At 34.6% G+C, this 26103-nt stretch overlaps 1 protein-coding gene across 7 annotated transcripts in view; it reads left to right on the forward strand.

The window, feature by feature from the left end:
- The window catches only part of PIGN (phosphatidylinositol glycan anchor biosynthesis class N), a 150239-nt gene that overhangs the window by 97113 nt on the left and 27023 nt on the right, over positions 1 to 26103 (forward strand). For all 7 annotated transcript variants that reach the window (XR_007721317.1, XM_050768140.1, XM_050768137.1 and 4 more), the window contains 8 exons: positions 151 to 259; positions 1924 to 2032; positions 6083 to 6185; positions 11427 to 11529; positions 13133 to 13219; positions 16726 to 16781; positions 17401 to 17476; positions 19363 to 19436. Coding sequence is in view for 6 of the 7 variants with exons in the window: in XM_050768140.1 (XP_050624097.1) it covers positions 151 to 259; positions 1924 to 2032; positions 6083 to 6185; positions 11427 to 11529; positions 13133 to 13219; positions 16726 to 16781; positions 17401 to 17476; positions 19363 to 19436 (717 nt within the window). In the remaining variant the exon portion in view is untranslated. The remainder of the gene's footprint in view (positions 1 to 150; positions 260 to 1923; positions 2033 to 6082; positions 6186 to 11426; positions 11530 to 13132; positions 13220 to 16725; positions 16782 to 17400; positions 17477 to 19362; positions 19437 to 26103) is intronic.

A 26103-nucleotide genomic window follows, 5' to 3' on the forward strand; every position in this document is an offset into this window, starting at 1 on the left:
CTTAAAATGTACCCTTTTTGCTACTTCCTCTTAATTAAGCCAAATGACTGAGAGGTCTGTATTAGAGTTAGATGTCTCATAGTTCCATCTGATACGTATTCAGTAAATATCTGAAGAAAATTTAAAATTGTGAATTGTATTTCAAAACAGGATGGGTGCAGGCTTGCTGGTTCTTCTGCTATCCCTGTGTGTTGTAACATCTCTCATGAAAAGAAAAGATAGCTTTAGAAAGGAAGAGCTGTTGGTACATCTATTACAGGTCTGTTACAGATTTTCAATACTATGTTATACTAATGATATACCAAAAATGTATCCTATGGTTATATTTAATTATGTTCATAAAATGCCATTACCTTTATGCTACTTAGTATCTGCCAGCTGAGAAGAAAGCTTTCTGTTTAAGATGCTACATGGAAATGTATTCTTTAAGAGGTATGAAATAGCACAAGGTCCATAAGAGGCAGCCCAGTGATGCCTGAAGAGCAGAGGTTACCGAAACTGAAGAGACACCTGTATTGATAAAAAGTTGAACTGAAAAGGGCTTCCTCTGGACTGAGATTCTACCTTGTCCTCATTTGGGTCAGGGAAGGTCACTTCTTTGAAGTGAAGGCAGCCTGGAGTATGTTTATATTAAGAATAGCCAGTTTAAGACTTCAGTTAATGTCCCAGGTGAAAATAAACTTCAGCATGGTTAGTGGCTTTGGTGTGGTGAAAATAACTTTTAACTTGATGTTTCAAAATTGAGTCAGTTCCCAGTTATGCTGCATACTAGATGGGTACTTTTTAGTAATTTGATTTATCTGTGTGTGTGTGTGTGTGTGTGTGTGTGTGTGTGTGTGTGTATTGAGATGGAGTCTTGCTCTTGTCACCCAGGCTGGAGTGCAGTGGTGCAATCTCAGCTCACTGCAACCTCTGCCTTCTGGGTTCAAGCGATTCTCCTGCCTCAGCTTCCTGAGTAGCTGGGATTACAGGCATGAGCCACTACGCCTGGCTAATGTTGTATATTTAGTAGACTCGGGGTTTCACCATGTTGGCCAGGCTGGTCTTGAACTCCTGACCTCAGGTGATCTACTGGCCCCGGCCTCCCAAAGTCCTGGGATTACAGGCATGAGCCACCACACCCAGCCACTTCAGTTTGTTTTTAATCTGTAGAGATAATATCTAATAGGGTTGTGACGAACATCGTATCATGTGATAGTCTATAAAATGACAACTTTTTCCATAGATAAGGATGGAAAACATCTGTTTTTCTTTTTAACCGAATGAATAAATAAATAAATAAATAAATAAATAAATAACTATGTTTAGATCACAGACAAAAAGCAAAACTCATATGAGTCTTCTAAAAAATTTCCTCAAGAATAGAGCTGGGATAGTAGATGGTATTTCCAAGAACACTCTGAAATAAAAATACACAACATTTGAAAGATTACATCACAAGTTAAATTCATTCTTGGAGAGCGACAGGGAACTTATAAAAAGAGAAGAAATTTTTTGTCAAAAATCCTGTCAAGCCATTGAAACATATGTTTCTTTTTAAATGGTACTCTGACTGGCTTTACACTTAAGCCGTAGTAGCTTTGACAGAATGTATCCAGAATAATGAGTGCTTCCACAGAAGTGAATGTTTCTGGATCTCTCTCTAGGGTAGCCAAGAATATCATGCTAACATTCTTATGTGCTTTGTTAGACATACCCCTGAGTATTAGGTAACTCTGTTACAAAATTCATTTTTGCATTAGGTTTATTAACTTGCATCAGTTCCTGTACTGTCCACTGTATTTCATTGATTCCAAGATACACATTTTTTCCAGATTTTAACATCTCAGAAATAAGACTGTCTTACATTCTTGCTAGTTATAGTCTTTCACTACCTTCTCTTTTTTTTTTTTTTTTTTTAACTTATTTCATCTTTGTCTTTAGGTGCTGAGCACAGTGCTCTCCATGTATGTTGTGTATAGCACCCAGAGTAGTCTACTTAGGAAGCAAGGACTGCCTCTTATGAATCAAATTATTAGCTGGGCAACATTAGGTAAGAGGCCACTCAAACCTGGTGAGGTAATTTGATATCAACTTAGTTATTTTTAAATGATCTGTTTATGTCTGTATCATTGTTATTGAAAGAAATAATTTTGTTGCAGGAAAATAATAATAAGGAGCTATTATTTCTAACTCTTGCTGGAATTTAACAAAGAGAATTCTCATGTGCATGCATGTGTTACTAAGATAATTGGATAGAATATTTATGACCTGATAATAAAGCTATGTATTTATTAACATCTTATAAGATTTGACTAAGTGATTCCAAAAGAGAAAAGGGTGAAGAGGATCTTATGCTTCATTTTCATGCCAATTCATAAATTCTCTGTTCTTACACAGGGACTGGGAAATGTTTAAATTTTATCTGTTTCCCTTCCTGAAAATAACATCGACTAGTATACCTTACATATTTTTTAAAGCTAGTTAGACATTTGAAAGCATATTTTTCTATGTAGTCCTCTTAATTGAGAATGTTGAAATATATGTGTGAAGCAAACATGTAATTTTAGGACTTAGGTTTTCCCTTCCAGTTGGAAGACAAGAGCAAGTTTTGAGCCCAAGTTTTTTGTTCAGAGAAGACACTTTGTAATGCCAGTGAATAATTTGACATACGCTTTTTTACATCTTTTGATGATTTTTGTTGTTTGGGTCATGGGGGCCCACCCCTCATGAATGGCTGTACTAACTTACATTCCCACCAACAATGTACAAAGTTCCCCCCGTCTCCACATCATTGCCAGCATCTGCTATTTTTTGTCTTTTTGATAATAGCAGTTCTAACTGGGGCGAGATGATATCTCATTGTGGTTTTGATTTGCATTTCTTTGAAGATTAGCGATAGTGAATATTTTTTCATATACCTGTTGGCCATTTGTACGTCTTCTTTTGAGAAATGTCTACTTAGATCATTTGCCCATTTTTTAGTTGAATTAATAGGTTTTTTGCTGTTCAATTGTTTATACTTTTTATATATTTTATTAATTCCTTGTCAGATGGGTAGTTTGCAAATATTTTCTCCCATTCTGTAGGTTGTCTCTTCACTCTGTTGATGGTTTCCTTTGCTATGCAGAAGCTTTTAATCTTGATATAATCCCATTTGTCTACTTTTGCTTTTGTTACCTGTGCTTTTGAGGTCTTACCCAAAACATCTTTGTCAGACTACTGTCCTGAAGTGTTTTCCCAATGTTTTCTTCTAGTAGTTTCATAGTTTCAGGTCTTACATTTAAGTCTTTAATCCATTTTGAGTTGATTTCTTTTTTATGTGGTAAGAGATAAGGGTCTTGTTTTATTGTTTTGAATATGGATATTCCATTTTCCTAGCACTATTTATTGGAGAGACGGTCCTTTCCTCAATGTATGTTCTTGGTGCCTTTGTCTGAATGAGTTGGCTATAAATGTGTGGATTTATTTCTGGGTTCTCTATTCTGTTCCATTCACCTATGTGTCTGTTTCTATGCCAGTACCATGTTGTTTGGGTTACTATAGCTTTGTAGTATACTTTGAAATCATGCCTTCAGCATGACTTCATGATGCCTCCAGCTTTGTTCTCTTTTTAAAAGCTCAGGATTGCTTTAGCTATTCAGAGTCTTTTGTGGTTCCATATGAATTTTAGGGTTTTATTTTCTATTTCTGTGAAGGATGTCATAATTTTGTTTTAGGTTATGTTGTTTGCAGCAAAATATTCATAACTATTACATTATCATTGTGGAATGTCACTTTTAACATCATAAAGTGTTCTTCTTTTCCTTATTGATTGTTTTTGGTCTAAAGTATACTTTGGTATCAGGATTGCAACTCTAGATTTTGTACTGTTTCCATTAGCCTTTATTTTTAGCCTTTTAGAATCACTGTGTTTTAAGTTTAGTTCCTGTGTTCTGCCTAGAGTTAGGTTTTGCTTTATGTGCCAATTCCACAATTTTTTTTCTTTTAAATAAAAAGGTGAGTTGAGCTCATTCATGTTTACTAACATGACTCTTAGGCTTGTTCTCAAGAAGCATATAAAACACTGCATAATGTGTGAGTGTGCTCTACTACAACAAATTGAAGATTCTGTCAATAAGATTCTGTCAAATCTTCTTATGTTGTAGTAGAGCACACTTATACATTATGCAGTGTTTTATATGCTTCTTTCTCTATTTGGAGTATCCTGTATGGTTTTTTTTAATTGTCCTTGTTTATTTGATTATTGTTTTGGAATGGTGAGGAGGAGATTTAGAATCAGTTTATTGCTGTTGTTCTCCAAACATGAAAGTTTCTCTGGGCATGTATTTTAAACAAGATCTTTCCTTCTTGGTATTGGTAGAGCTAGCTTCTAGAGGATACCTACAAAATGATGTAAGACATGAAATAAAGTTAACTCATAGGTAAGTCATCAGTATCTCCAAAGATCTCTTTTAGGCACAGATACACCATGGTCTAGCTTTAATGAGCATTTTTGCTTAATATGCTATGATCTCCAAATGGACGGTATGTTTTGAAATTGGTTCTACTTATGTCATTTAGAATAGAGACTCTTATTTCCCCTTTAGTACCTTATCAAGCATTTAGACAAACGTAGAACAAGGACAGAAAATGTGTACAGTTTTACGGAAGAGGTCTCATTTGAACTGACTTTTATTATTTACTTTTTATTTATTTTTTATTTTTTAACAACCATCATTTGTCCAACAGATTAACTGACTTTTAAAATCAGAGATATTGAAATGTTATTTCTTCCAGTTAAAATATGTATCAGTTGATTATGATCGGAACTACACATCTGGAAAAAAGTCAGAAGCTACTCATGTAAGGGTATTAAAAATATAACTTCATAGTCTTAAATCTTGCAGTGACTTGACTTTAGATGAAATTGACATTACATGTAAATTAATTTAGGAGATGTTGACTAATAATAATAACCACAGTTAACAGTAACTAAGCACTATGTGCTAGGCACTATGCTCAGCGAACATTGTATAGGTGAAATTGTATTTAATCTTCACAACTTTTTAATGTCATCTCTATTTGATAGGTGGGTAAATTTCTGCTTAGATCAGTTAATGAACTTGCCCTATAGTTTGAGCAATTAGTAAGTGATTCAGCCGGGATTTCATCCCAACTTGTCTATCTTCAAACTCTAGAGCACTAGGGGGATTAGGAAGTTACGCACATTTCCTTCCCAGAATAGGGATGGAGGAGTTTACATTTTGCCACCCCACCCACTTCATCTGCCCTTCCTCCGCTTGGGTAGTTCCTTTTATTATCCCGGGGGAGAGTTAATACAACTCTCATGCATGGTGAACTCATTCCTGTTCTCTTTTCCAAGGGGCATACTGCAACTGTCAGTGCATACTTTACAGCGGGAAAACTTGGAGAAGGAAGGGGTTAGGAAAAAATCAGTTTCTGAGGAGTAAGTTGTCTTTGAACTAAGATATAAATGCCTAATTAAGCAAAGGGTGCTAAATCTTGAGTAACACTTTTATTTCATTAGAAAATAATTCATTTTTGAGTTAATATTATTACAGTGATCTGGGCTGAATATAAATGAGAAAATCTGAGCATAGTTAAAACAATGAAATGTAATATTAATAAAAAATGTGAGGCTTGACTATAATTAGGGGATATGTAGCTTCATGTTCAAGGTCACAAAGCAATAAATGCCATAAATGATACTAGATTATTCAGGGCTTCTACAGTAACTTTTTTTGTTTTTGTTTTTGAGATGGAGTTTCACTCTTGTCACCTAGGCTGGAGTGCAATGGTGCAATCTCGGCTCACTGCAACCTCCGCCTCCCGAGTTTAAGCAATTCTCCTACCTCAGCCTCCTAAGTAGCTGGGATTACAGGCACCTGCCACCACACCCGGCTAATTTTTGTATTTTTGGTAAAGATGGGAGTTTTACCATGTTGGCAAGGCTGGTCTCGAACTCCTGACATCAGGTGATCCACCTGCCTCAGCCTCCCAAAGTGCTGAGATTACAGGTGTGAGCCACCATGCCTGGCTCTACACTAACATTTTTTTGTGTCTCTTGTACTGACAAATGACCTGTTTTGTTTCATTGCAGCCTCTTCCTTGTTTGTGCCACTACTGAGTTCTCCAGCTGTCTTTCAGCGATTGTTCAGCATACTTCTTTCATTGATGTCAACCTACCTACTTCTAAGCACAGGGTATAAACTTTTTAACAATTTAATTTTATAGCAGCACGTTTTAAATGATATATTGGTATTTTCTCTATTAGTGTTTAACTTCTGGAAATGAAAAATGTTTTCTAAATCTTGAGGGATACATTATAAATATTTACTTCTCAGTGAGAACTATATCTGACTTGATCTGTAATCTTCTGTTTTCTTTTTTTTTAATCCATTTCATAGTATTGCTTGCTGTTTTTGTGTTTCTCTTTTCTGAAGTTGCTAAAATATCACTTAACTATAATGTTAGAAAATTCTGATTGATTATGGAAGAATTTTAAGTCTCATTGACTTTTATTTTTTATTGCATTCCTTGTATCCATCTTAAATTATGCTTTGATTTGGCCATTCTTCTTTGAATATAGTACTTTTTAAATCTTACACATCTCACAATTCAAATATTCATTTGATTCAGAGAACCTTCAGAATATTTTCCCAAAACTTTTAAAGATTTTTGTTTAAGATTGAAATTTGCTTACCAAAACAAAACAAAAGAAAACAAAAAATCAGCAGCTTGACTTGGGGTGAATCCCAAAGCATTTTCTAGAACTCAGTGAAGACAGGGATGTACTCTGTCCGTTATCTTTGAAGAATTCTTTTCTTGTTTTTGAATTTTGTCCTTACTTAAATCTTTATGAGGATAAGAAATGTGCACATTATAACAAACAATGACTAGAACAAATAGTGAATAAACACCACTCATAAACAGTTTGAATTTTAGCCCGAATACAGAATCTTGATCGAAGTTAGACTAAACCTAGGGATTCACCATTATGCTATGAGATTATTCACAGTTCAAATGATTTTGTAAAGCCATTTGGGGTCTAAGGCTCAGGTTCTCCCTTTTGGAAACTTAGTTGTCATAATTCAAAATTAGAGGTGTTCTCAAAGTCTTCCCACAGTAGACCCTAACACCCTAAGTGACCTAGACCTCAGGAGTTCTTGTAGTCTCATATAAGAGATGATCCAGTGGGGCCCTAAACCTTTTTTTCACCAAAGCTGTCTATCTCCTTTTGTTTCCCTTCCCCCTGCCTAACCAGATGTGGGCCACAGCTCTGAAGATGTGATACAAATGTCATGGAACTTTTTACCAGCTACCTAACAAGATTTTAAGAGAGGCTTTCTTTGAGATTTAGACCTTTGAAATAGAACTTTAAAATAAAACTGGAAATTTATGAGCATCTGTTATTCAAGAGTGATGAACATGAGAGCTTAAAATCTTTTACAGTTTCCCCCTTTATTAGTGAAATTTCAGGATAAATAATTTTGTTAAATTAGAATCTATGAGAGTAAAAATGAATTTGGCTATGCACAAGTTTTTGATCTATATAAGAAAGCAGAAGTTAAAATAACTTCTATTCTAACCTACCGTTTCAGGGAGACTCATGAATTTTATTAAGAGATTACACCCAGAGGTTGATTTAAGGAAATAAATGTTGGAAAGTGTCCAGAAATATGTACTAACTTCTGTACAGTCTCTTAATCAATAGGCCTTTCTCTTTTTTGAACTTTCAAATTCTAAAACAATAAACAGATTTAAAGGGATGTGTAGTTGATTAAAAAATGTAAACAAGTATAAAAATAGATCTGATTTGCTGGATTAGAAAAGGAGATCAAGAAACAAAGATAACTGAAGTTTAATTTTGAGTAAAAAAACTATTTCATAAGGTAGCATGATTAATCATGTAACTTACATAGTATTTTAAATCATCAATTTAATAGTCATAGGAGATGCCAAAACAAATTATCATAATAAGCATAATCAGAATCATAACTTAAGAAAATCTAAAAAGGGAAAATCTATACCTAAAATCAGAATAAGGCACTATATGACCTTATTAATGAATTCATTAAGAGATATATTATTCAACATCAGAAAGTGTATCTAGCTTTGCCAAAAAAAATTGAAAAGAGTATCTTGAAATAGCACAATTCAGTCATTTCAATCAGTACATTTTCTCAGTGTCAAATCAGTTTTGCAAAACATAGTCCACCTGTTATGATTCAGCCTTACCCATTTTGGATGACCTGGAGGGTTCTCTGTGTAAATTATTGAATATTCAGAATTACAGAATATTTAAAAGAAATATAGTTATATTATAATATAGAAATACAACAATAGTAATCTTACATTCTTACAATGCATTCTTGATTTAATGAATAAAGAAGATTCATTTTTAATCAGCACTTAATTATTTTATGCAAATGGAGCTATTGTAATACTTGAAAATAGCTTGTTCTCTTGGTTAGTGCTGGTTAAACATTTCCCTTTGAAATTTTCTTTGCATTATTCCTTTGCTTAGCAAACTATAATACAAAGCTGAATGCCTTGTCAGCCCTATTCAATTTGCACAGAGACCAAACCAGCAGATCCTAATTTAGTAAGTTTTCATTATGTTCTCCCTGAGCCTGTGATGACATTTCATTGATATTTCAGTTTATTAATGCAGATATACAGACTTTATACAAAATATTGATTGTCTTAAGAGATAAAGTCCCATAGGAAGATTATCTTTATCTGGTTTATTCATCTACATTTTACAAAAGAAAATGATCATAATGTATAGTTTTTTAAAAGGAAATAAATAAATTCTACTATTTGTAGAACTATGACATTTATGTTTTTAAATATTAGGAAACAATAACTTCATATATAACTGCAAATCTTTAAAAAAATTATGGTCCCCTTTTGTTCAGAGTATGTACCTTGATTCAATTAATCAACAGTTGTTTTTTCTTTCATATATCCAGTGTCCAGAGCGCTCTGCAGACACACAGAGAGAACCGTTAGTGTAATACTGGTGTACAATAGAGTTATAAGCTGCTATAAAATAAGAGCTGTATTTTACAGTGTTAGGCAATTACAAAATCAAACAATGAAGTTACTGTGAGTTAATGAAGTTGTGTGTTGTATGAAACAAAGACTGACTAGAGAAAGAGCTTGAATAGGAAAGCTGAGTTAGTGCCATCAAGGACATTGAACTGAACTTTAAAGAAAGGCCAGGGATACAAGCATTCTAAATATTTGTTTTTCAATTTTTAAAAAAATCACTGGACATATAGAGTCATCACATTATGGAAAGTAGGGATAAGAGATAAAATCATGTATTAACTCTACTCTTATTAATGTTCTGGTATATTTCTTTCTGGTGTTACCCGCCCCCCCATATTTGTCTTTTTAACATAAAATTAATTGCAGTACATGTTCTATTTTGGATCTCTTTTTCTAATTCACATTATTTCAGAAGCATTTTCTAGGTGGCTTATAGGCTTCCTAGCCACCATTTTAATAGATATTTAATATTTCATGATATGGATTTTATTTCAACTTTTTATTATTACACATAATATTTTGAGTTATGTTTTTATGCATAAGCTTTTTCATAGTCTGGATTATTTCCTTTGTTCACTTCTCATATAGTGTATGTGGGCCATTGGGTATGAACTTTCTTTTTTTAACTTGTAATTGTCTTAAGAACAGTGCCAATGTATAATATCTACAACAAACTATATATGAGGAGTACTATTTCATCTTATCTGTAACAAATATGTAACAGTATTTGGTATTTCCATTTTTAAATAATAATATCAAACGTTATATTAAGAGGTCAGATATGGCACTGCTTTGTACAGTTTTCTGTACTTGTTTTACTCATGCTATTTTCTCATGTGTGTAGTATCTGTTCATATCCCTGGGCCTTCTAAGTCTTATATATCAAGTGATTTGTGTATGTTTTCTGAAACCTGAATCTTTTCTTCTGCCCAGTTTTCAGTGTTATAATTTTATAATTTGTAATAGTGTTTAAAGTGTTTGGAATTTTTTTACTTTCTCATCTTTAGGAAATAATGCCATATGCTGTAGAGTTTGGTAGTTGAAAGACTCAAAAAGGAAATAAGTCTTTGTTTTGTTTTGTAACTTCTGATTAGATAAATAACTCACTCAGCAAATATTTGTGAGCTGGGCCAGCAGTGGTGATGAGACAGACACAGACTTGGTTTTCAAAGATTTTATAAAGTAATAATAGATGCATACAGGTAAACATGTGATTAAGATGGTGTAAGTACTATAATAGAGCATTTAGGGATTATGAAGGTGGAACATTTACCCCAGACAAAGCGGAAACTGTTTAGAAAAGGCTTCTATCACTGTGTTGTCTCATGAGCACTTCTCCTTTGTTTTTGTGTCCATTTTACACTCCAGCCTGTAGGTGTACCACGCATTTAATCATTCCCCTGTGGACATGTAGGTTGTTTTCTGTTTCCCCCTTCTGTAACCAGTGTTACAACAGATATCTTTATCATGGAAATTGTAGCACATGTCTGATTATTTTCTCAGGGTAAACTTTTAGAAATGGCCTTATTGCATTATAGTATATGAATATTTTTGAGATTCTAATACATAGTATCAGATGGTCTTCCAGAAAGTGTATATTCCCATAGAGAGCATATGAGAGTTCCTTTTTCATTGCCCTCTTATCAACACTGTTTTGTTTTTGAGACAGAATCTTCTCAAAGAAGATTCTCCTGCCTCAGTCTCCTGAGTAGCTGGGATTACAGGCGCACACAACCACATCCGGCTAATTTTTTGTATTTTTAGTAGAGACAGGGTTTCACTATGCTGGCCAGACTGGTCTCGAACTCCTGACCTCGTGATCTGCCTGCCCTGGCCTGCCAAAGTGCTGGGATTACAGGCATGAGCCACCATGCCCGGCTAACACTGTTGTTTTAATATTGGCAAATATGATATATCACCATTGTTTTAATTTCCATATGTTATCAATAAGGTCAAACAATTTTCATGTTTGTGTTCTTGTTTCACCCATTTTTTTGAAAATTTAGAGTGTTCTTCTTCCTCTTCTATGTATGTTAATAATTTTACCTCAAGAATTATCTTTTTACCTTTGTCTTCATGCCTTCTTTCTCTTTTATGTGTATCTGTCATTTGCTTTATGAATGACTTTTATATATTTCTATTATTTTAAACACATAATTATCTCAAGATTTCATGTCACTCAAAAAAGATGATGTTGGGGTTAAAATTTAAATATTAGTTTCCTACTTTCTTCTTCTGGAAAGCCTAGAAAATTTAAGTTTTGTAATACTGTGACTTAGAAATATTATCAAATTATTTTAATTTTGAGAAAGACCTCAGTGTAAATTTGCATTTTTACTTATTTTACTGTTTTTTCCTTTTCATTTCTACCTTTCCCCACCTGTTAGGTATGAAGCTGTCTTTCCACTAGTATTGTCTTGTTTGATGTTTGTCTGGATAAACATAGAACAAGAAACTCTACAACAATCTGGTGTTTGCTGTAAACAAAAGGTAACTGGTCAAAGTCATTGTTGTTTTTATTTGAGACTATTAGTCTCTATCCTAAAAGAAAGTTGCAATGTTATTTCAAAAATTCTTTCTCCTTAAAATTTTAGTGTTAAAAAGTTTTGGTTGTTTGGCATTAATTAAGTTAATAATTGGTAAGGAAGATTTTTTACTTATCACAGAAAAGCACAATTTTGTTGTTGTGTAGGTTGGGCTTTTCTTAGTGATTACTTGAGAATCATTGATTTTAAAAAATGTCAATATAAGTGAAAGAATAGAGAAAAGAATGCTTTTTACTTTTTTTTCATATTTCACATCCAATTTTTCCTTCTGTCAATTTATCTTAGAAGAATTGTTGTGTTGTCACAAGTCAATTTATGAATTTGATTATAAGGTGACATTTAAGTTTCTATTATTGTTTTTCTCTTTCTGGTCATCCTAATACAGATTGCTTATTCTGCTGCCTTAATGACTGTGGCCTCAGTCCAAATCTTAGACTGTTTATGCAACACATAATACTTTGAGTTGGCTAAAGTCCAACCAATTTTTAAGGATACCTTTATCATGGTGGGCTATAGAATTAAATTGATGTTTCTTGTCTATATTTAGAGCTGATGGTAATTCTGAGAAATTGGTGATAGATTATTTACAATTTTACTAAGGTCACATAAAATGAATATTACAGAAAATACCTTCATAGTTGATCCATCCTTATCTGGCTCCAATTGAGTTTGTAAATTGTTATTGATAATTCAGAATGATTAATTTCAATAAAGAAGAAACTTTATTGAGGCATATTTAATAATTACTGGTTTTAAACTTTTAGTCCTTGAATATTAAAATAATACATGAAAAGCAGTTTTGAGCAGATTCATGTAAATACTCAGAGATTAGCCTTAATATTAAATATTTCATCAGGCTGAGGATTATTGTGTTACTTTTTAAATTCTATGTTTTTAACTGAAAGCAAATGTATCTCTTTCTAGAAAAGAGTATTAAAACATCCCAAGAACTTACTAGAAAATTACATGGGAAGTAGGAGTGGGGAAAGTCTACCTTTAAATTCACCCATTAGTGTTCTATTTGTGGAAGGTGTTTAAGCAAGAGTGCACTCACCTTGTTATATTGAGTGGCTTTCTGTTCTACCAAAGACAGGAATATGTTGCTTTTTTACAGAAAGAAAATTTCTCTGCGAATAGAATTAATAGAGGGACAAATAAACAAACGTTTAATTTTACCATGCCTTTTAATATGATACCATATCTAGGTTTAAGATGATGAGGACACTCGGAGAAATTAGTCTTTGAAAAGGGAAGAATTTTTATAGTAATTTTAAAATGAAGCATTTATATAAGATAAGAAAAAGCTCAGCTCTCACTTTTGTTACACATATAGCAACACTACAACTGTATTCTATATATTATTTTACCTTTTGACAGATTTTATTAAGGTGTAATTAAACCCTAGGGAAAGATTTATTGTTTTTTATTTTTTTGTCAACACAGGGCGTGTTTCTAGCCATTGTAACTTAGCCATTGTGAGTTTGCCTTCAAATATAGAAATAAGTCAACTGTTATTGTGCATTAATATTTTTCTTATTATCTCACAGCTTACCAGTATCCAGTTCTCTTATAATACTGATATAACTCAGTTTCGACAGCTGTATCTGGATGACATCCGTAGGGCCTTTTTCCTTGTATCCTTTGTTGAGACTTTGGTTTAAAGAGCTGCGACTCCCACTTAATGGAGTAAGAAGACATGGAAGGTGTTTCTGCCCATCACTTAATAGTGGTATTAAGTAGTTTAACCTCCCTGAACTATAGTTTTCTCATGTAATTCATATAAAAACATTTTTTGAACTATAGAAAAGTATCAAGAATGATACGTATGTATATATGTTCCTGCTATTCAAGATATTAGCCATTAGTATTTTGTCACATATGTTTTTTTAAAAATGTGTTTTTAAGAAATTAAAACATTAGAGCTAAAGCTAAAGTCTTTCAACTCCCAACTTCAATCTAATTTCTCTCATCCTGGAAGAAAGCACAATTATGAGTTCATATCTTTTTATGTGCATTTTATTCTAAACTCATATTACATAACATCTGTCTCACAAAGGTTTTTGGATCACCTCAGAGGCAATGTTGTGAAAGTTGTTAGTAGCAGAAGTTTGAAAGACAGTATGGCAGAGGAAAGTCTTAGTTTGGAAAGGCTCACTGACTAGCTGCAAGAAATCATAGGGATGTATTTCCTTTATTTTATTTTATTCAGCTTTATTGAAGTATAATTGACAAAAATTGTATATATTTAAGGTGTATATTTTGATGTTTTGATATATGTATACATTGTAAAATAATCACCACAATCAAGCTAATCATCGTATCTATTGCCTCACATACTGTTTTTGCTTTGTTTTTGCAGTGAGAACACTTAAGATCAACTCTCTTAGCATATTTCAAGTATACAGTACAATATTACTGACTATAGTCACCATGCTGTACATTTCATCTCTAGACCTTATTCATCTTGCACAACTGAAACTTCATACCCTTTCACCAACATTTCCCCTTTCCCCCCTCCTCTCATCCCTCGGCAACCATCATTCTACTCTCTTTTTCTAAGTGTGACTATTTTACTTTTGCTAGCTGTAGGAGTTCCTTGTATGTTTTGGATACTAGCCCCTTATCAGATACATGGCTTGTAAGTATTGGAGGCATTTCCTTTGAGCTGTCCATGGTGCACAGTCTAGACCTCTCAGGTACAGAAAATAAATATTCCATCCTCTCTGTCTCTTGCTTTCACTCTGTTTTGCTTTCTTTCTCTCTCTACAGGTTCTTTCCAATCAGCTAATACTAATAAAGCACTTTACCCATTGATCCTTGCATTTCCCTAAATTATAATTTCATCTTGTCCTTTCTGTTTAATTTTTTGAAAGAAAAATTTATAGTTGCTGCCATTATTTTCTCTCCATGTATATACCGTGTCCACAGACCTCTAACAATGCCTGACACATAGTAGTGCTCTATCAGTATTTGTCAGATGTCTCTGCCGAAGTTGTACTGTCAGTGGTCTGCAGGGGCTTCCTGATCCCTCAAATCTATTCAGTTTACCTGACCACACTTTAACATTCAAGTCTTTGTTTTCTCTTTCTTTTCCCTTCACATCCAGGACACAGTACAAGTTTTCTTCTAAGATTTTTATATCATTTCTATTCTTCTCTATAATTGCTTCCTTTGCCTGATCTTCAGCCATATTTTTTTCTCCATGCTCCACCTTCTCTTATTGTGCCTGGTTTATGCCATATTTTCCTGTAACTTTGGTGGACACTTCTTTGCAAACAATTCTAAGATCTGTTTTTCCAAACTTGACCTCTCTCGTGACCTGAAGGACCACATGTCTAACATTCTGCTGGGCATCACCAAATATGTGTCCCAAACTGATTAACAACTGCCACTCCTCTTCAAAGTCACTCTCTCTGGCAGGCCTTATCTCATTTAATGGCATCACCATACTCCCTGTCCCCAAGACGTCCAACTTGTTGTCATATTTAACTGCTCCTTGTCCACTTCTAAAGTCCCTGTGGCTCCCTTCACTCTTGATCTTCATTCCCACTGCATCAGTTCACACTTCCTTATCTCTGATATGGACTACCAAAATTGCTCCCTACTTGAATTTTCTGCCTCCAATTATTTGTCTCCCTTATCTGAATATCACACAGTTACTGGTGTTTCTTGATTCTAACACCAGCCTAAAAGATTTTCTACTCTTCACTGTATCCACAATGAAGTTCAGGCTTTCTTTAAAAACAACAACAACAACAACAGCAACAAAAAATGGAGTCTCACCCTGTCGCCAGGCTGGAGTGCAATGGCATGATCTCGGCTCACTGCAACCTCCGCCTCCCAGGTTCAAGTGATTCTCCTGCCTCAGCCTCCTGAGTAGCTGGGACTATAGGCATGCGCCACCATGCCCGGCTAATTTTTGTATTTTTAGTAGAGATGGGGTTTCACCATGTTGGCCAGGATGGTCTCAATCTCTTGACCTCGCGATCCACCTGCCTCGGCCTCCCTAAGTGCTGGGATTACATGACAGGCGTGAGCCACAACTCCCGGCCAAGTTCAGGCTTTTTATTAACATGCCACTAATCTATATTTCTTGCTTCATCTTTCACCATATCCTTCAATAAAGTCTAAGTTCCTATCTATCAAACCTTTTTACTCTTTCTTGGCGGTGTCATTTTTTTCTCACTGCTCTTTACCTTAAAATGTCTCTCCTCTATTTCTGTCATATCTTAGTCACCATTGGAGTATTTTGAGACTATTTTGTTTATGTTTATATTCTTAGTGCCTATCTCTATCTCTGACATATACTAGACAATAAACATCGGTTGGTTAGATGATTGGTTGAATCACTGAATCCATGAATACATTTAAGGCTCAACTCACCAACTCAAATGCCTCTTTTTCACTGAAGATTGTCATGATTCATACTTCCTCTTCAGTGTTGCTTCACCATTTTTTGTGGGTATCTATAGTAATAAAAGAGCTAACACTTACCAAGCCCTTTCAGTGGGCTAGGCACCATTTTAAGTGCTTTGCTAGCAGTAAGTTCTTGACACTAAGGTTGATATCAATGTTTATTGCTTTACTAATACAAATGTAAGTTTAAGAAATGTCAAAAAGATGTTCAGTGTTTTTTCATGTGTCATTCTCTATTGAATTATTTTAAAACATGATATCTTGTTTCTTCCTGAGCCTTTCAAGCAGTCTAGCATGTGTTTAACATGTGGTGGGTTTACAGCAAGCATATATAGACTATAACCGTGTCTTTCAGCTGAAAATGTCTATGTTATACCCTAGATCCACGTTTTCCTTTTGAAAAAAATCACTAGCAGCCAACTACAGATATGGTCCACCTTGCTCATGTTAGGGAAGAGGAAAATAACCTTCCTAAGGTTACTAGGGACTGAGTGAGGATGACCTCTCAGGCCTCATTATTCTCAGTACACTCCCTCTTCAGTCTGGCTGTTTTAAAATGCATTGACAAGGAGATATAATGGAATGTTCACTGAAAACAATTCATGGTCAATATGCAAGTAAAAAAGCAAATTACTCTCAAGGTAAAATTAGCATATCTTTTCTAAATGAAAAGGAAATTTGTGTGAAATCTGAGTTGTTTTGCCATTTCCTTGACTTCCTTTAGGTTTTCTTCTTAGTGACAGCATTTTTTGGAACTGGAAATATAGCTTCTATTAACAGGTAATTTTAAATGAAAGTGGCATATGTATAACCAAAAAATAATGCAACCTGAGACTTCTATACCTTTTGTTCTGTACCTTACCTTTTTTTTTTTTTTTTTTTTTTTTTTTTTTTTTTTTTTTTTGAGACAAAGTCTCACTCTGTTGCCCAGACTGGAGTGCAGCGGTGTGATCTCGGCTCACTGCAGCCTCCGCCTCCCAGGTTCAAGCAATTCTCATGCCTCAGCCTCCCGAATAGCTAGGATTATAGGCGCCCACCACCATGCCTGGCTAATTTTTGTATTTTTAGTGGAGATGGGATTTCATCATGTTGGTCAGGCTGGTCTCAAACTGCTGACCTCAGGTGATCCACCCACCTCGGCCTCCCAAAGTGCTGAGATTACAGGCATGAGCCACGGCACCCAGCCTTTCTTTTCATACTGAATGATATATTTTGGAGATTGGTATGTATTGGCACATTCAGATCTACTGCGTTCATTTTAGTGGCTTCATAATATGATGTTTGCTTATGTTTTAGTAAGTAGATTTCAGAGAATTAGTTTAAACATCTTTTTAGAAGAACATTCTTTTAAACTTACAGAGTGAATTCTAAATCCTTTTTCCTTGTTATAATTCCCTAGCTTTGATCTTGCCTCTGTCTATTGCTTTCTGACTGTGTTCAGTCCTTTCATGATGGGAGCCCTGATGATGTGGAAGGTTAGTTTTCTTATTTTGTTATTTGTATTAAGCTATTGATTAATTAAGATTATCAAGTCATTTCAACAGAGTTAAGTAGCAATGGAAAGAAGATATCCTTTCATAGTTGGCGCTGCTAAATTGGAGGTGAGACCCTCTATCCCTTACTCCAAACCACAGTTAATCTTTTTGCTTTACTCATAAGTGCATTGGACTTCAAAAGAGTAGGGATTCAACTGTTAATTTGAGAGGATCTTATCAGATGTGATTAAAGCCTGTGGGAAGCTATGGATCAAACTGCAGTGCTGCTAAAGAGTATAAGGTTCCCTGAACCCATGTTCTCTACCTATGAGATTGCCAACATAATCTTTTCTCATAATCCATGTACCTAGAATTGATCGAGTCATTCAACAAATGTCATTTTCTGCTATATTCAGTGATGTGCTAGATACTAGCTGGGTGCTGACAATACAAAGATAATGACAATTTTCAGCTTTCCAGGGGTTCAGATTCTTCATTATAATGTAATTCTTGTTCTTCTTCTCTAAGGTAATTATGCTTGTTTTATTCCCTTTACCATAATGCCTGACACATTTTATTTAGTATATATTTGTTTAAATAAACTAAGCTGATACTTGCCTAAAATCCGATTACCTAATGTTCAGATTTATAAATAAAAATGATTAAAGGTGTCATCTTAATAGGATTAATGTCTACTTTTTGTTACTACACTAATACAAATGGAAGTTTAAGAAATGTTAAAAAGATGTTCATTTTCTCATGTCCTGTTTTCTACTGAGTTATTTTAAAACATGTTGCTATTTCCTTAATTTTCATTCACATTTTTAAAATGGTGACTTTTTTTTCCCAATTTATTAAAGACCATGGACCTTTAATTAAAAACAAGAAAGGAAGGAAGGAAGGAAGGAAGGAAGGAAGGAAGGAAGGAAGGAAGGAAAGAAGAAAGGAAGGAAGGAAGGAAGGAAGGAAGGAAGGAAGGAAGGAAGGAAGGAAGGGAGGGAGGAAGAGAAAAACAAAGCTCATATTAAAATGCTGGGTTCTTAGTCTCTAGCACAAAGCAGTAAGCTTTAATGACATAATACACTTGATGACTTTTGTTGACTGATGTGTCTAGAAGTGAGGGCCCTGCTGAATTCTATTTTATCCATATGTCCTTCACTTGAAAAATAACTTTATGCAGTCTTGAACATCATTTATTTTCCATATCTCCCCCTTTTTTGAAACATCAAGTTATATATTTTTTCAAAATTGATAATTGGAAAGCAATACCTCAAGATATTAACAGTATTCACTCTGGATTATGGATTTTCAACCAGCATAAATTTTGCTATGGCTTTATTTCATATGTTTTATAATTTTTTTTCAAATTTGTTATAATGAGTGTGAATTTTATAATCATAAATAAATGTATTTTTTTAAAAAAACAAAAAGCAATGATTGAGAAGCTGAATCATGTTTATGATGTTATAGTTTTAAATAACCAGATGGGTTTAAGGATCTGTGAATCAAATTATCAGGTTATATAATTTATTTGATTTGGGCATTCTGTGTTTTTCACACCCTCTTGGAATCTTTTGAACCTTGTTGTTAATTATTAGAATACACTAAATGGAACAAAATTTGTAATAGGCTTTTATTTGGAATATGTATTGATGTTTGCTGTCTTTTACATTGTATAGCTTATTAATGTAGGTTTTTAAGTCAGTTTCATCACTGTTCTATGTGCCATTGGTATCATGCTTTTATTTCAGTGTTTGCTTTTCACTAGTATATATAAAAGTTACTTGAGAAATTGAAAATATTTCTGTAAGCAGAAATAGTAGTTTTTTCAAAAAGTGTCTCAAATGCTTCAGTTATTCATGGCATCATTTATTGTTCTTTTATAGATTTTAATCCCCTTTGTTCTTGTTATGTGTGCTTTCGAAGCGGTTCAGTTGACTACTCAGTTATCGTCAAAAAGGTAAGATGAATTCGTTTAAGAAACATTTGATTTGCCTATTTTTAGGAGATGAGAGTAAACATTTGAAGACATTTCATGTGATTGCTATTAAGACACTGTAACGTAGATTGTTTATTACACAAATGAGAAAATGTTCACCCGTTTAGTCAGTGTTGCAACTCATTAGAGGAAATTAGTTGATTAGGGCCTCTAGCAGACAAGCTTGCTTTCTCAGCAATAAAATGTTATTAGAATATTATTCAAGCTAGTGAAGAACCTCCCTAGAAAACAGTAAAACATAAATGTTAAATTATTGTAGTTAATTACTTATTGTAACTGTGCCTACAAAAAGCAAAAGATACTCTAACTTATTTTGGTTTATTTCTTAAATATGTTATTAGATAAATGTGTGAACATTGTTTCATTTTCCATGACTTAAAATTAACTTTTCTAAGTATCAAAAATATACTTAGTTTCTCAGTTATGATTTCTACACATCTGACAAATGGAGTGGGAAGTATTCTTTCTGAGTTTTGAGGAATTTCTGGAGCAGTCCGTCTTAAGCAATCAAGACTGTGGAAGAAAAGCTGTCAACTCAACTATTTGCTTTTTTTAACCAATAAAATTGCCTTATCAGCACAGGGACTCTGGAAAATACTTGATATAAATATGAAGCTTAGCAGTTTTGTTATTCTTGAATCAAACTAGCATACTCAATGCTGAAAGAAATAACTAATATTAGCATAAATTTGCATGTTTTTCTTGATGAGTATAAGCTAGAACTGGGTTTAACATAGTATTATGCATATGCCATAAAGAAAAAAGTTTTTCTTCCACTGCTTAAGAATACTAGAAATCTCATTTCTAGTTTTAGTATATTTTTGCAGGATATTTACATGAATTTAATATTGAGAGTATTTATGCCTTGTCAATATCACATAAGAGATATTTACTTAGATGCAATAAAAACTGGTGAATGACATGTACTTTCCTGCATCTTTGTTGGTGGATAAGATTTTTAGAAGGGATTTTAATTAAGGTTTAAATAAGAAGAGCTGGGGACATGTGGAATAAGAAATAGAAGGCACACCAAAGTGTATGTGTGTATGTATTCTTATATTTGTACGTGTGTATAGTAATGCTATCTAGAAACTAGTACAATGAAAAACAAAACACAGCAGGAGAGAACTGAGGCAAAGGTGGCTCAGAAAGGTCTCTTTTGACCTTTAAACTCAGAAGTCACTGACATTTCTTCCTGGATATCACACTGACTCATCAAATTTAATGTCACACATTGATCCCAGCGATGCCTTTTCTTCCTATTGAAAATTAGCTTCTCATCCTGTTTTCTTTATTTGATCCATCACACAAGCCGAAGTCCAGCCACCCTCACTGCCGTAGCACTTACCAAATAATCACTGATAACATCTCTCCTTTCTGTGACCTTTTTACAGTCTTTTTATTTATGTTGCTAATCATTTTCTTACAACTGTTGGAAGCCTACGGTTAAGATGGGGGTGGAGATATATACTAATGACTTATTTATTTATTATATCTATAATGCCAAGGACGAGTTCAATATAACAAACCAGTGAAATGATTCTTCTTCTCTTCCGACTCACTCCTTAAAATGTGTATGGAACAAAAGTGAAGTAGAAAAGTTGGATTAACATTTTTTTGCATGACTTTAAAATTTACTTTTCTAATTATTAATAATTTATCTAGTGTTCAGTCTTAATAATTGGGTTCATCAACAAAACCTTGTAAATTTTGGGTAGAGACCACAAAAAGGTAGTAGCTGTGCATGAAGATTACCTGATAGCTTATCCATTAAGAATGCTTATGGATGTAAGCAATGAAAATCTAACAGTAGCTAAGAGAAATAGAGATTTATGTCCTCATGTCACATGGAGTCTGGAGGTTGGCAGCCCACAACTCTGTGATGCCATCAGCAACCCTGCTTTTCTGTGTTCCTAAGAATGGAAGATTCTTAGATTGTTGCTTTTACCCTCGTGTTTTTCTCATCATGCCTCCATCTGCCATCATATCTCATCTGCCATCCAGACAGGAACAAGGGAAAAGGACTAATGAGGAAAAAGGCAAGGACATAGGTCAGCTGATTCTCCTTTTCTGTCAGGGTAGCAGTGTCTTTCCCAAAGGCCCCATGTAGCAGATTTCTGACTGTGTCTCTATGGCCAGAACTCTGTCTGGCACACATTCATTGTAAACCGGAAGGGGGTCAGGGAAAAGGGAGGTGTGGGGGTGTGAAACAGCCTGCCAAAAGTGTCACAGTTGTGGCCAGTTCATTTCACAGTTTGAGATGACATGGACCATGAAGACCTTTGTCACCTTCAGAATGCAGCAAAGCATGAGAGAAATTAGAAGTCCGCTGAGAAAGAGAAACAAGTTTTAGTATTACAGAAGTATTCAACAACCAACCATATAAGATCTGAAAGGGATGATTTTTCAGTTCTGTGTTTGATTAAATACTCAACTCTACAAGAGCCATGGCTACCCGGCAGGAATTGGGGGAAAAAAAAACAACTTGGAAATAGCAGTTGTCAACAATGTGATCTAGCAGCCAAAAAGCTAGTTTTCTCATGCCCTGTATTAATTGAAGTGAAAATAATTTTACTCCGATTTTGAATATATCATTTTGTTCTAATGGGTGTTTTTATCTCTAAAATGTTATGCTCGCATATTTAGGAATCTAGATTTGAATCAGAATTATTATAATATTGAATAACTTTTATTGGGAAAGTGTTTTCCTATGGGCACTCTATTAAATCAGCTTAATTTTTAAATCAATATGAAGTAGAAGTAAATTACTTTTAAGTATTTCTATTTTGATTTTTAATTTATTAAAATTATTTTTATTAATTTTCAGAAAAATTTTGGGTTGTTTTTGTTTATTTTAAAGTCTCTGGATATCAGCTCCTCCCAGTGTTTTTTTTTTTTTCCTTCTATAGTTATCATATCTACCAGGTCTCATTCACCTAGATTAGATATTACAGATCTGATTATTGTTAAGATTTGCTTCTTCCATCATTATTTTGTTAGTTACAGATTTTATTCTGTGTGGTTTTAGCCTTCTACAATGTTATTTGGTGTTGTTTCTACCAGGTCTAATTTTTCGTGGATCAGATTTTTTGTGTTTTATGAAATCAAAAGGAAAAGGTTCTTAAGTCAGTCTTAAATCTAAAGCAAATTTCACAATGTGTAGCATTAGCCATTTTCAGTTTTAGTTTATGCTAATTACTCCTACTATTCATTCAGCACATAGGATTTGAGTTTGTATAATATACCGGGCACTGTACTAGCCGCTGGTGTTACATTTGGTGAACAGAGCTTACTGTCTACCTGGGGAGACAAAGAAAATAAAATGCGTCATAACAAAATTTTAAGTAGTGTTAAATGTCAGGGGAAAAAATGAAGTGGTCCAGGGAGACCTCTCTAAGGAGAAGCAATTTATGCAAAAACCTGAACATAGTGTTTACTCACATAGTTTCATGGTTCACTCAGGTGGAAGGAGTGAAACGTACAAAGGGCATGAGTTGAAGACATGCTTGGTGTATTTGGAGAACAGCAAGAAAGGTAGCCTTAAGCAGACTGCGCTAGCAGGAGAATTGTAGGAAATAAAGTTGAAGAGGTTGGCAGGGGCAGAACATAAGGGGCCACTTAGGCCACAGATAGGACTTCAGTATTATTCAGTTGTGGCAAGAAGCCTTTGGTAGGTTTTGAAGGCTGTTCTGTCTGTTGCATGGATAATAACTTTAGGAGGACAAGAATAAGAGCAGGGAGATCAGTTAAGGGTCTTGCAAGTGAACAATCACAGTGGCTCGATGGGGATGATAAGTAATATTTATTATCAATTGGATAAAAACTCAATAGCAGGTATTTATTTCTTGAATAAAAATGTATTTATGAGGAAACTCATAGGATCTAGGTACACAGTAGCTTCAAAACATCTTGGAGATCAAATAATACCATATAACTAACCTGCCTTTAATAAAATTATTGTATTCACAGCAAGGGAATGATAACCCTATCCTTCTTAAAATTAGATCACCTTGAATATTGAATAGTGTGTTATATTTATGCCTTTGCATTTGGGCAGCATATGAATAAACAAGGGAACCGGGGACACATTCACAGGAACGTGATGAAGATGCTGAAGGCCTCTGAGAGTCAGTGGAGCCATGGGGAGGCAGTGTGCGTAATGGTTTGGAGCACGGGCTCTGGGGCCAGACTTGCTTTATAAGTCTATGACTTACCGTTACTAGCTGTGTGACCCTGAGCAGGCTTACTTCTGGGTTCTTCAGTTTCCACAAAATGGTTCAAGAATATGAAGATTGGCTCTGGAAAATCTTTTTCCTTCTTTTTAATTAAGACTTAGTTCAGGGATCTTATTCTCTGTTAAACTTTTTTTACCCAACTGCTCCACTCTCCAGAATCCTTCCACCCTCAAATTTCTGGCTAAGTTAGGTAACTCAGACTGTGGCTGATAAAATTGTTTCTTACTTTTGTGTTTCACACCCAGTTAGAGGCTGATTTGTGTCCCCTAAAATTCTTATGTTGAAGTCCTGACCCCCAAGTACCTCAGAATATGACTGAATTTGGAGACAGGACCTTTCAATAGGTAACTAGGGTAAAATGAGGTGATATGAGTGGGTCCTAGTCCAATATGACTGATGTCTTTATAAGGGGAAAAGATTAAGACACAGTCAAACACAGAAGAGATGACATGTGAACCTAAGGGAGAATATGGCCATTTACAATCTAAGGAAAGAGACCTCAAATAAAACCGACCCTGCTCACACACTGATCGTGGACTTCCAGCCTCCAGAACTATGAGGAAATGTATGTTGTTTAAGCCACTCAATTTGTGGTACTTTGTTATGGCAACTCTAGCTAATACACACCTTGTGAACTCCGTAAGGGGAGAGATTATATCTTTAATTTCATTTAAAGCTTTTGTTTAAGGAATGAGAATGAAACCAATATTTACTAGGCAAATACCATATGTCAGGCACTGTATTAGGTACTTTCCACATATTACCTGACTTAATTTTTCCAATGATACTAGGAAATATAGATATTATTACAACCATTTTATAGATAAGGAAACTGAGACTGAGAAGACAATAAATAACTTAATCAGATGTGTCTTAATTTCACAAGTATCCCAGAACATCATCTGTGTCACACAGTAATATAATTTTCTTTAGAAAAATAAAAATAATATTTCTAAAAACTCAAAACTTTTTGAAAAAGGTATGTAAAGGTTTTTTAAAGGTCTTTTTGTTCATTTGTTTGTTTGTTTTGTTTTCTTGGGGTTTTATTTTGAGGCAGAGTCTCACTGTGTCACCCAGGCTGGAATGCAGTGGTGTGACCTCATTGCAACCTCCACCTCCCAGATTCAATCGATTCTCGTGCCTCAACCTCTGTAGTAGCTAGGCTTACAGGCATGTGCCACCATGCCTGGCTAGTTTTTCTATTTTTAGTAGAGCCGGGGTTTCACCATGTTGGCCAGACTGGTCTTGAACTCCTGGCCTCAAGCGATCCTCCCACCTCAGCCTCCCAAAGTGCTGGGATTACAGGCGTGAGCCACCACACTTATTCTAAAGGTCTTTTGAATTGTATTTATTATTTTTCTATTCCAGAAGAACTGGGTCCATAGGGTAGAATTATTGTTGTGCTTTGAATCACAGAAGAACTCTGCAGTAATTGGAGCTGTGAAAATGGAGTGGATTCTGTTGCTGCAACCACTAAAACTAGTGCTAGACAATGCCTTTATTGGGATTGATACTTTGGGAATTCATGCTTTAAGTAGAAGGTTGTACTGGATGGCCATTGCATTCTCTACAAACTCTTAATCAGATTAACACACTTTATTATGTGTCTGAATGAAATTATACTTCAGTAAGATATCATCGGTCTGACTTGTGGTATATATCTGCATATGTGAACTATTGAGTTACATGTCTTTATTTCAAACCAATGGTTAGAAAAACAATTATTTCTTAAAAACAAGTCACAAATCTCTACCAAAACCTCACACTTTATTCAAAAATTAACTCAAAGTGGACCACAGATTTAAACTTCTAGGAAAAAAATAGAGCAAATCCTTGGGATTTGGGTTAGGCAAAGAGTTAGGCTTGACATCAAAATTGTAACCCATAAAAGGAAAAAGTGATAAACTGGACTTCTTCAGAATTATAAGTTTTTGCTCTGTGAAAGACCCTGCTAAGAGTGTGAGAACATAGGTTACATACTGGGAGAAAATATTTACAAACCAGGTATCTGAAAAAAGACTGGTATCTAGAATATATAAAGAATGCACAAAACTAAACAGTAAAAAAAATTTAATTAGAAAGTGAGCAAAACACCTGAAGAAGATATACAGATGGCAAATAAGCCAATGAAAAGTTGTTCAGCATGATTAGCCATTAAAGGAATGCATATAAAAACCACAGTGGGTCGGGCGTGGTGGCTCACGCCTGTAATCCCAGCACTTTAGGAGGCCGAGGCGGGCGGATACGAGGTCAGGAGTACGAGACCAGCCTGACCAATATGGTGTAACCCCATCTCTACTAAAAATACAAAAATTATCCGGGCGTGGTGGCGTGTGCCTATAGTCCCAGGTACTCGGGAGCCTGAGGCAGGAAAATCGCTTGAACCCGGGAGG

Source organism: Macaca thibetana, chromosome 18, assembly GCF_024542745.1.
Source record: "Macaca thibetana thibetana isolate TM-01 chromosome 18, ASM2454274v1, whole genome shotgun sequence".
Classification (NCBI taxonomy): domain Eukaryota; kingdom Metazoa; phylum Chordata; class Mammalia; order Primates; family Cercopithecidae; genus Macaca; species Macaca thibetana.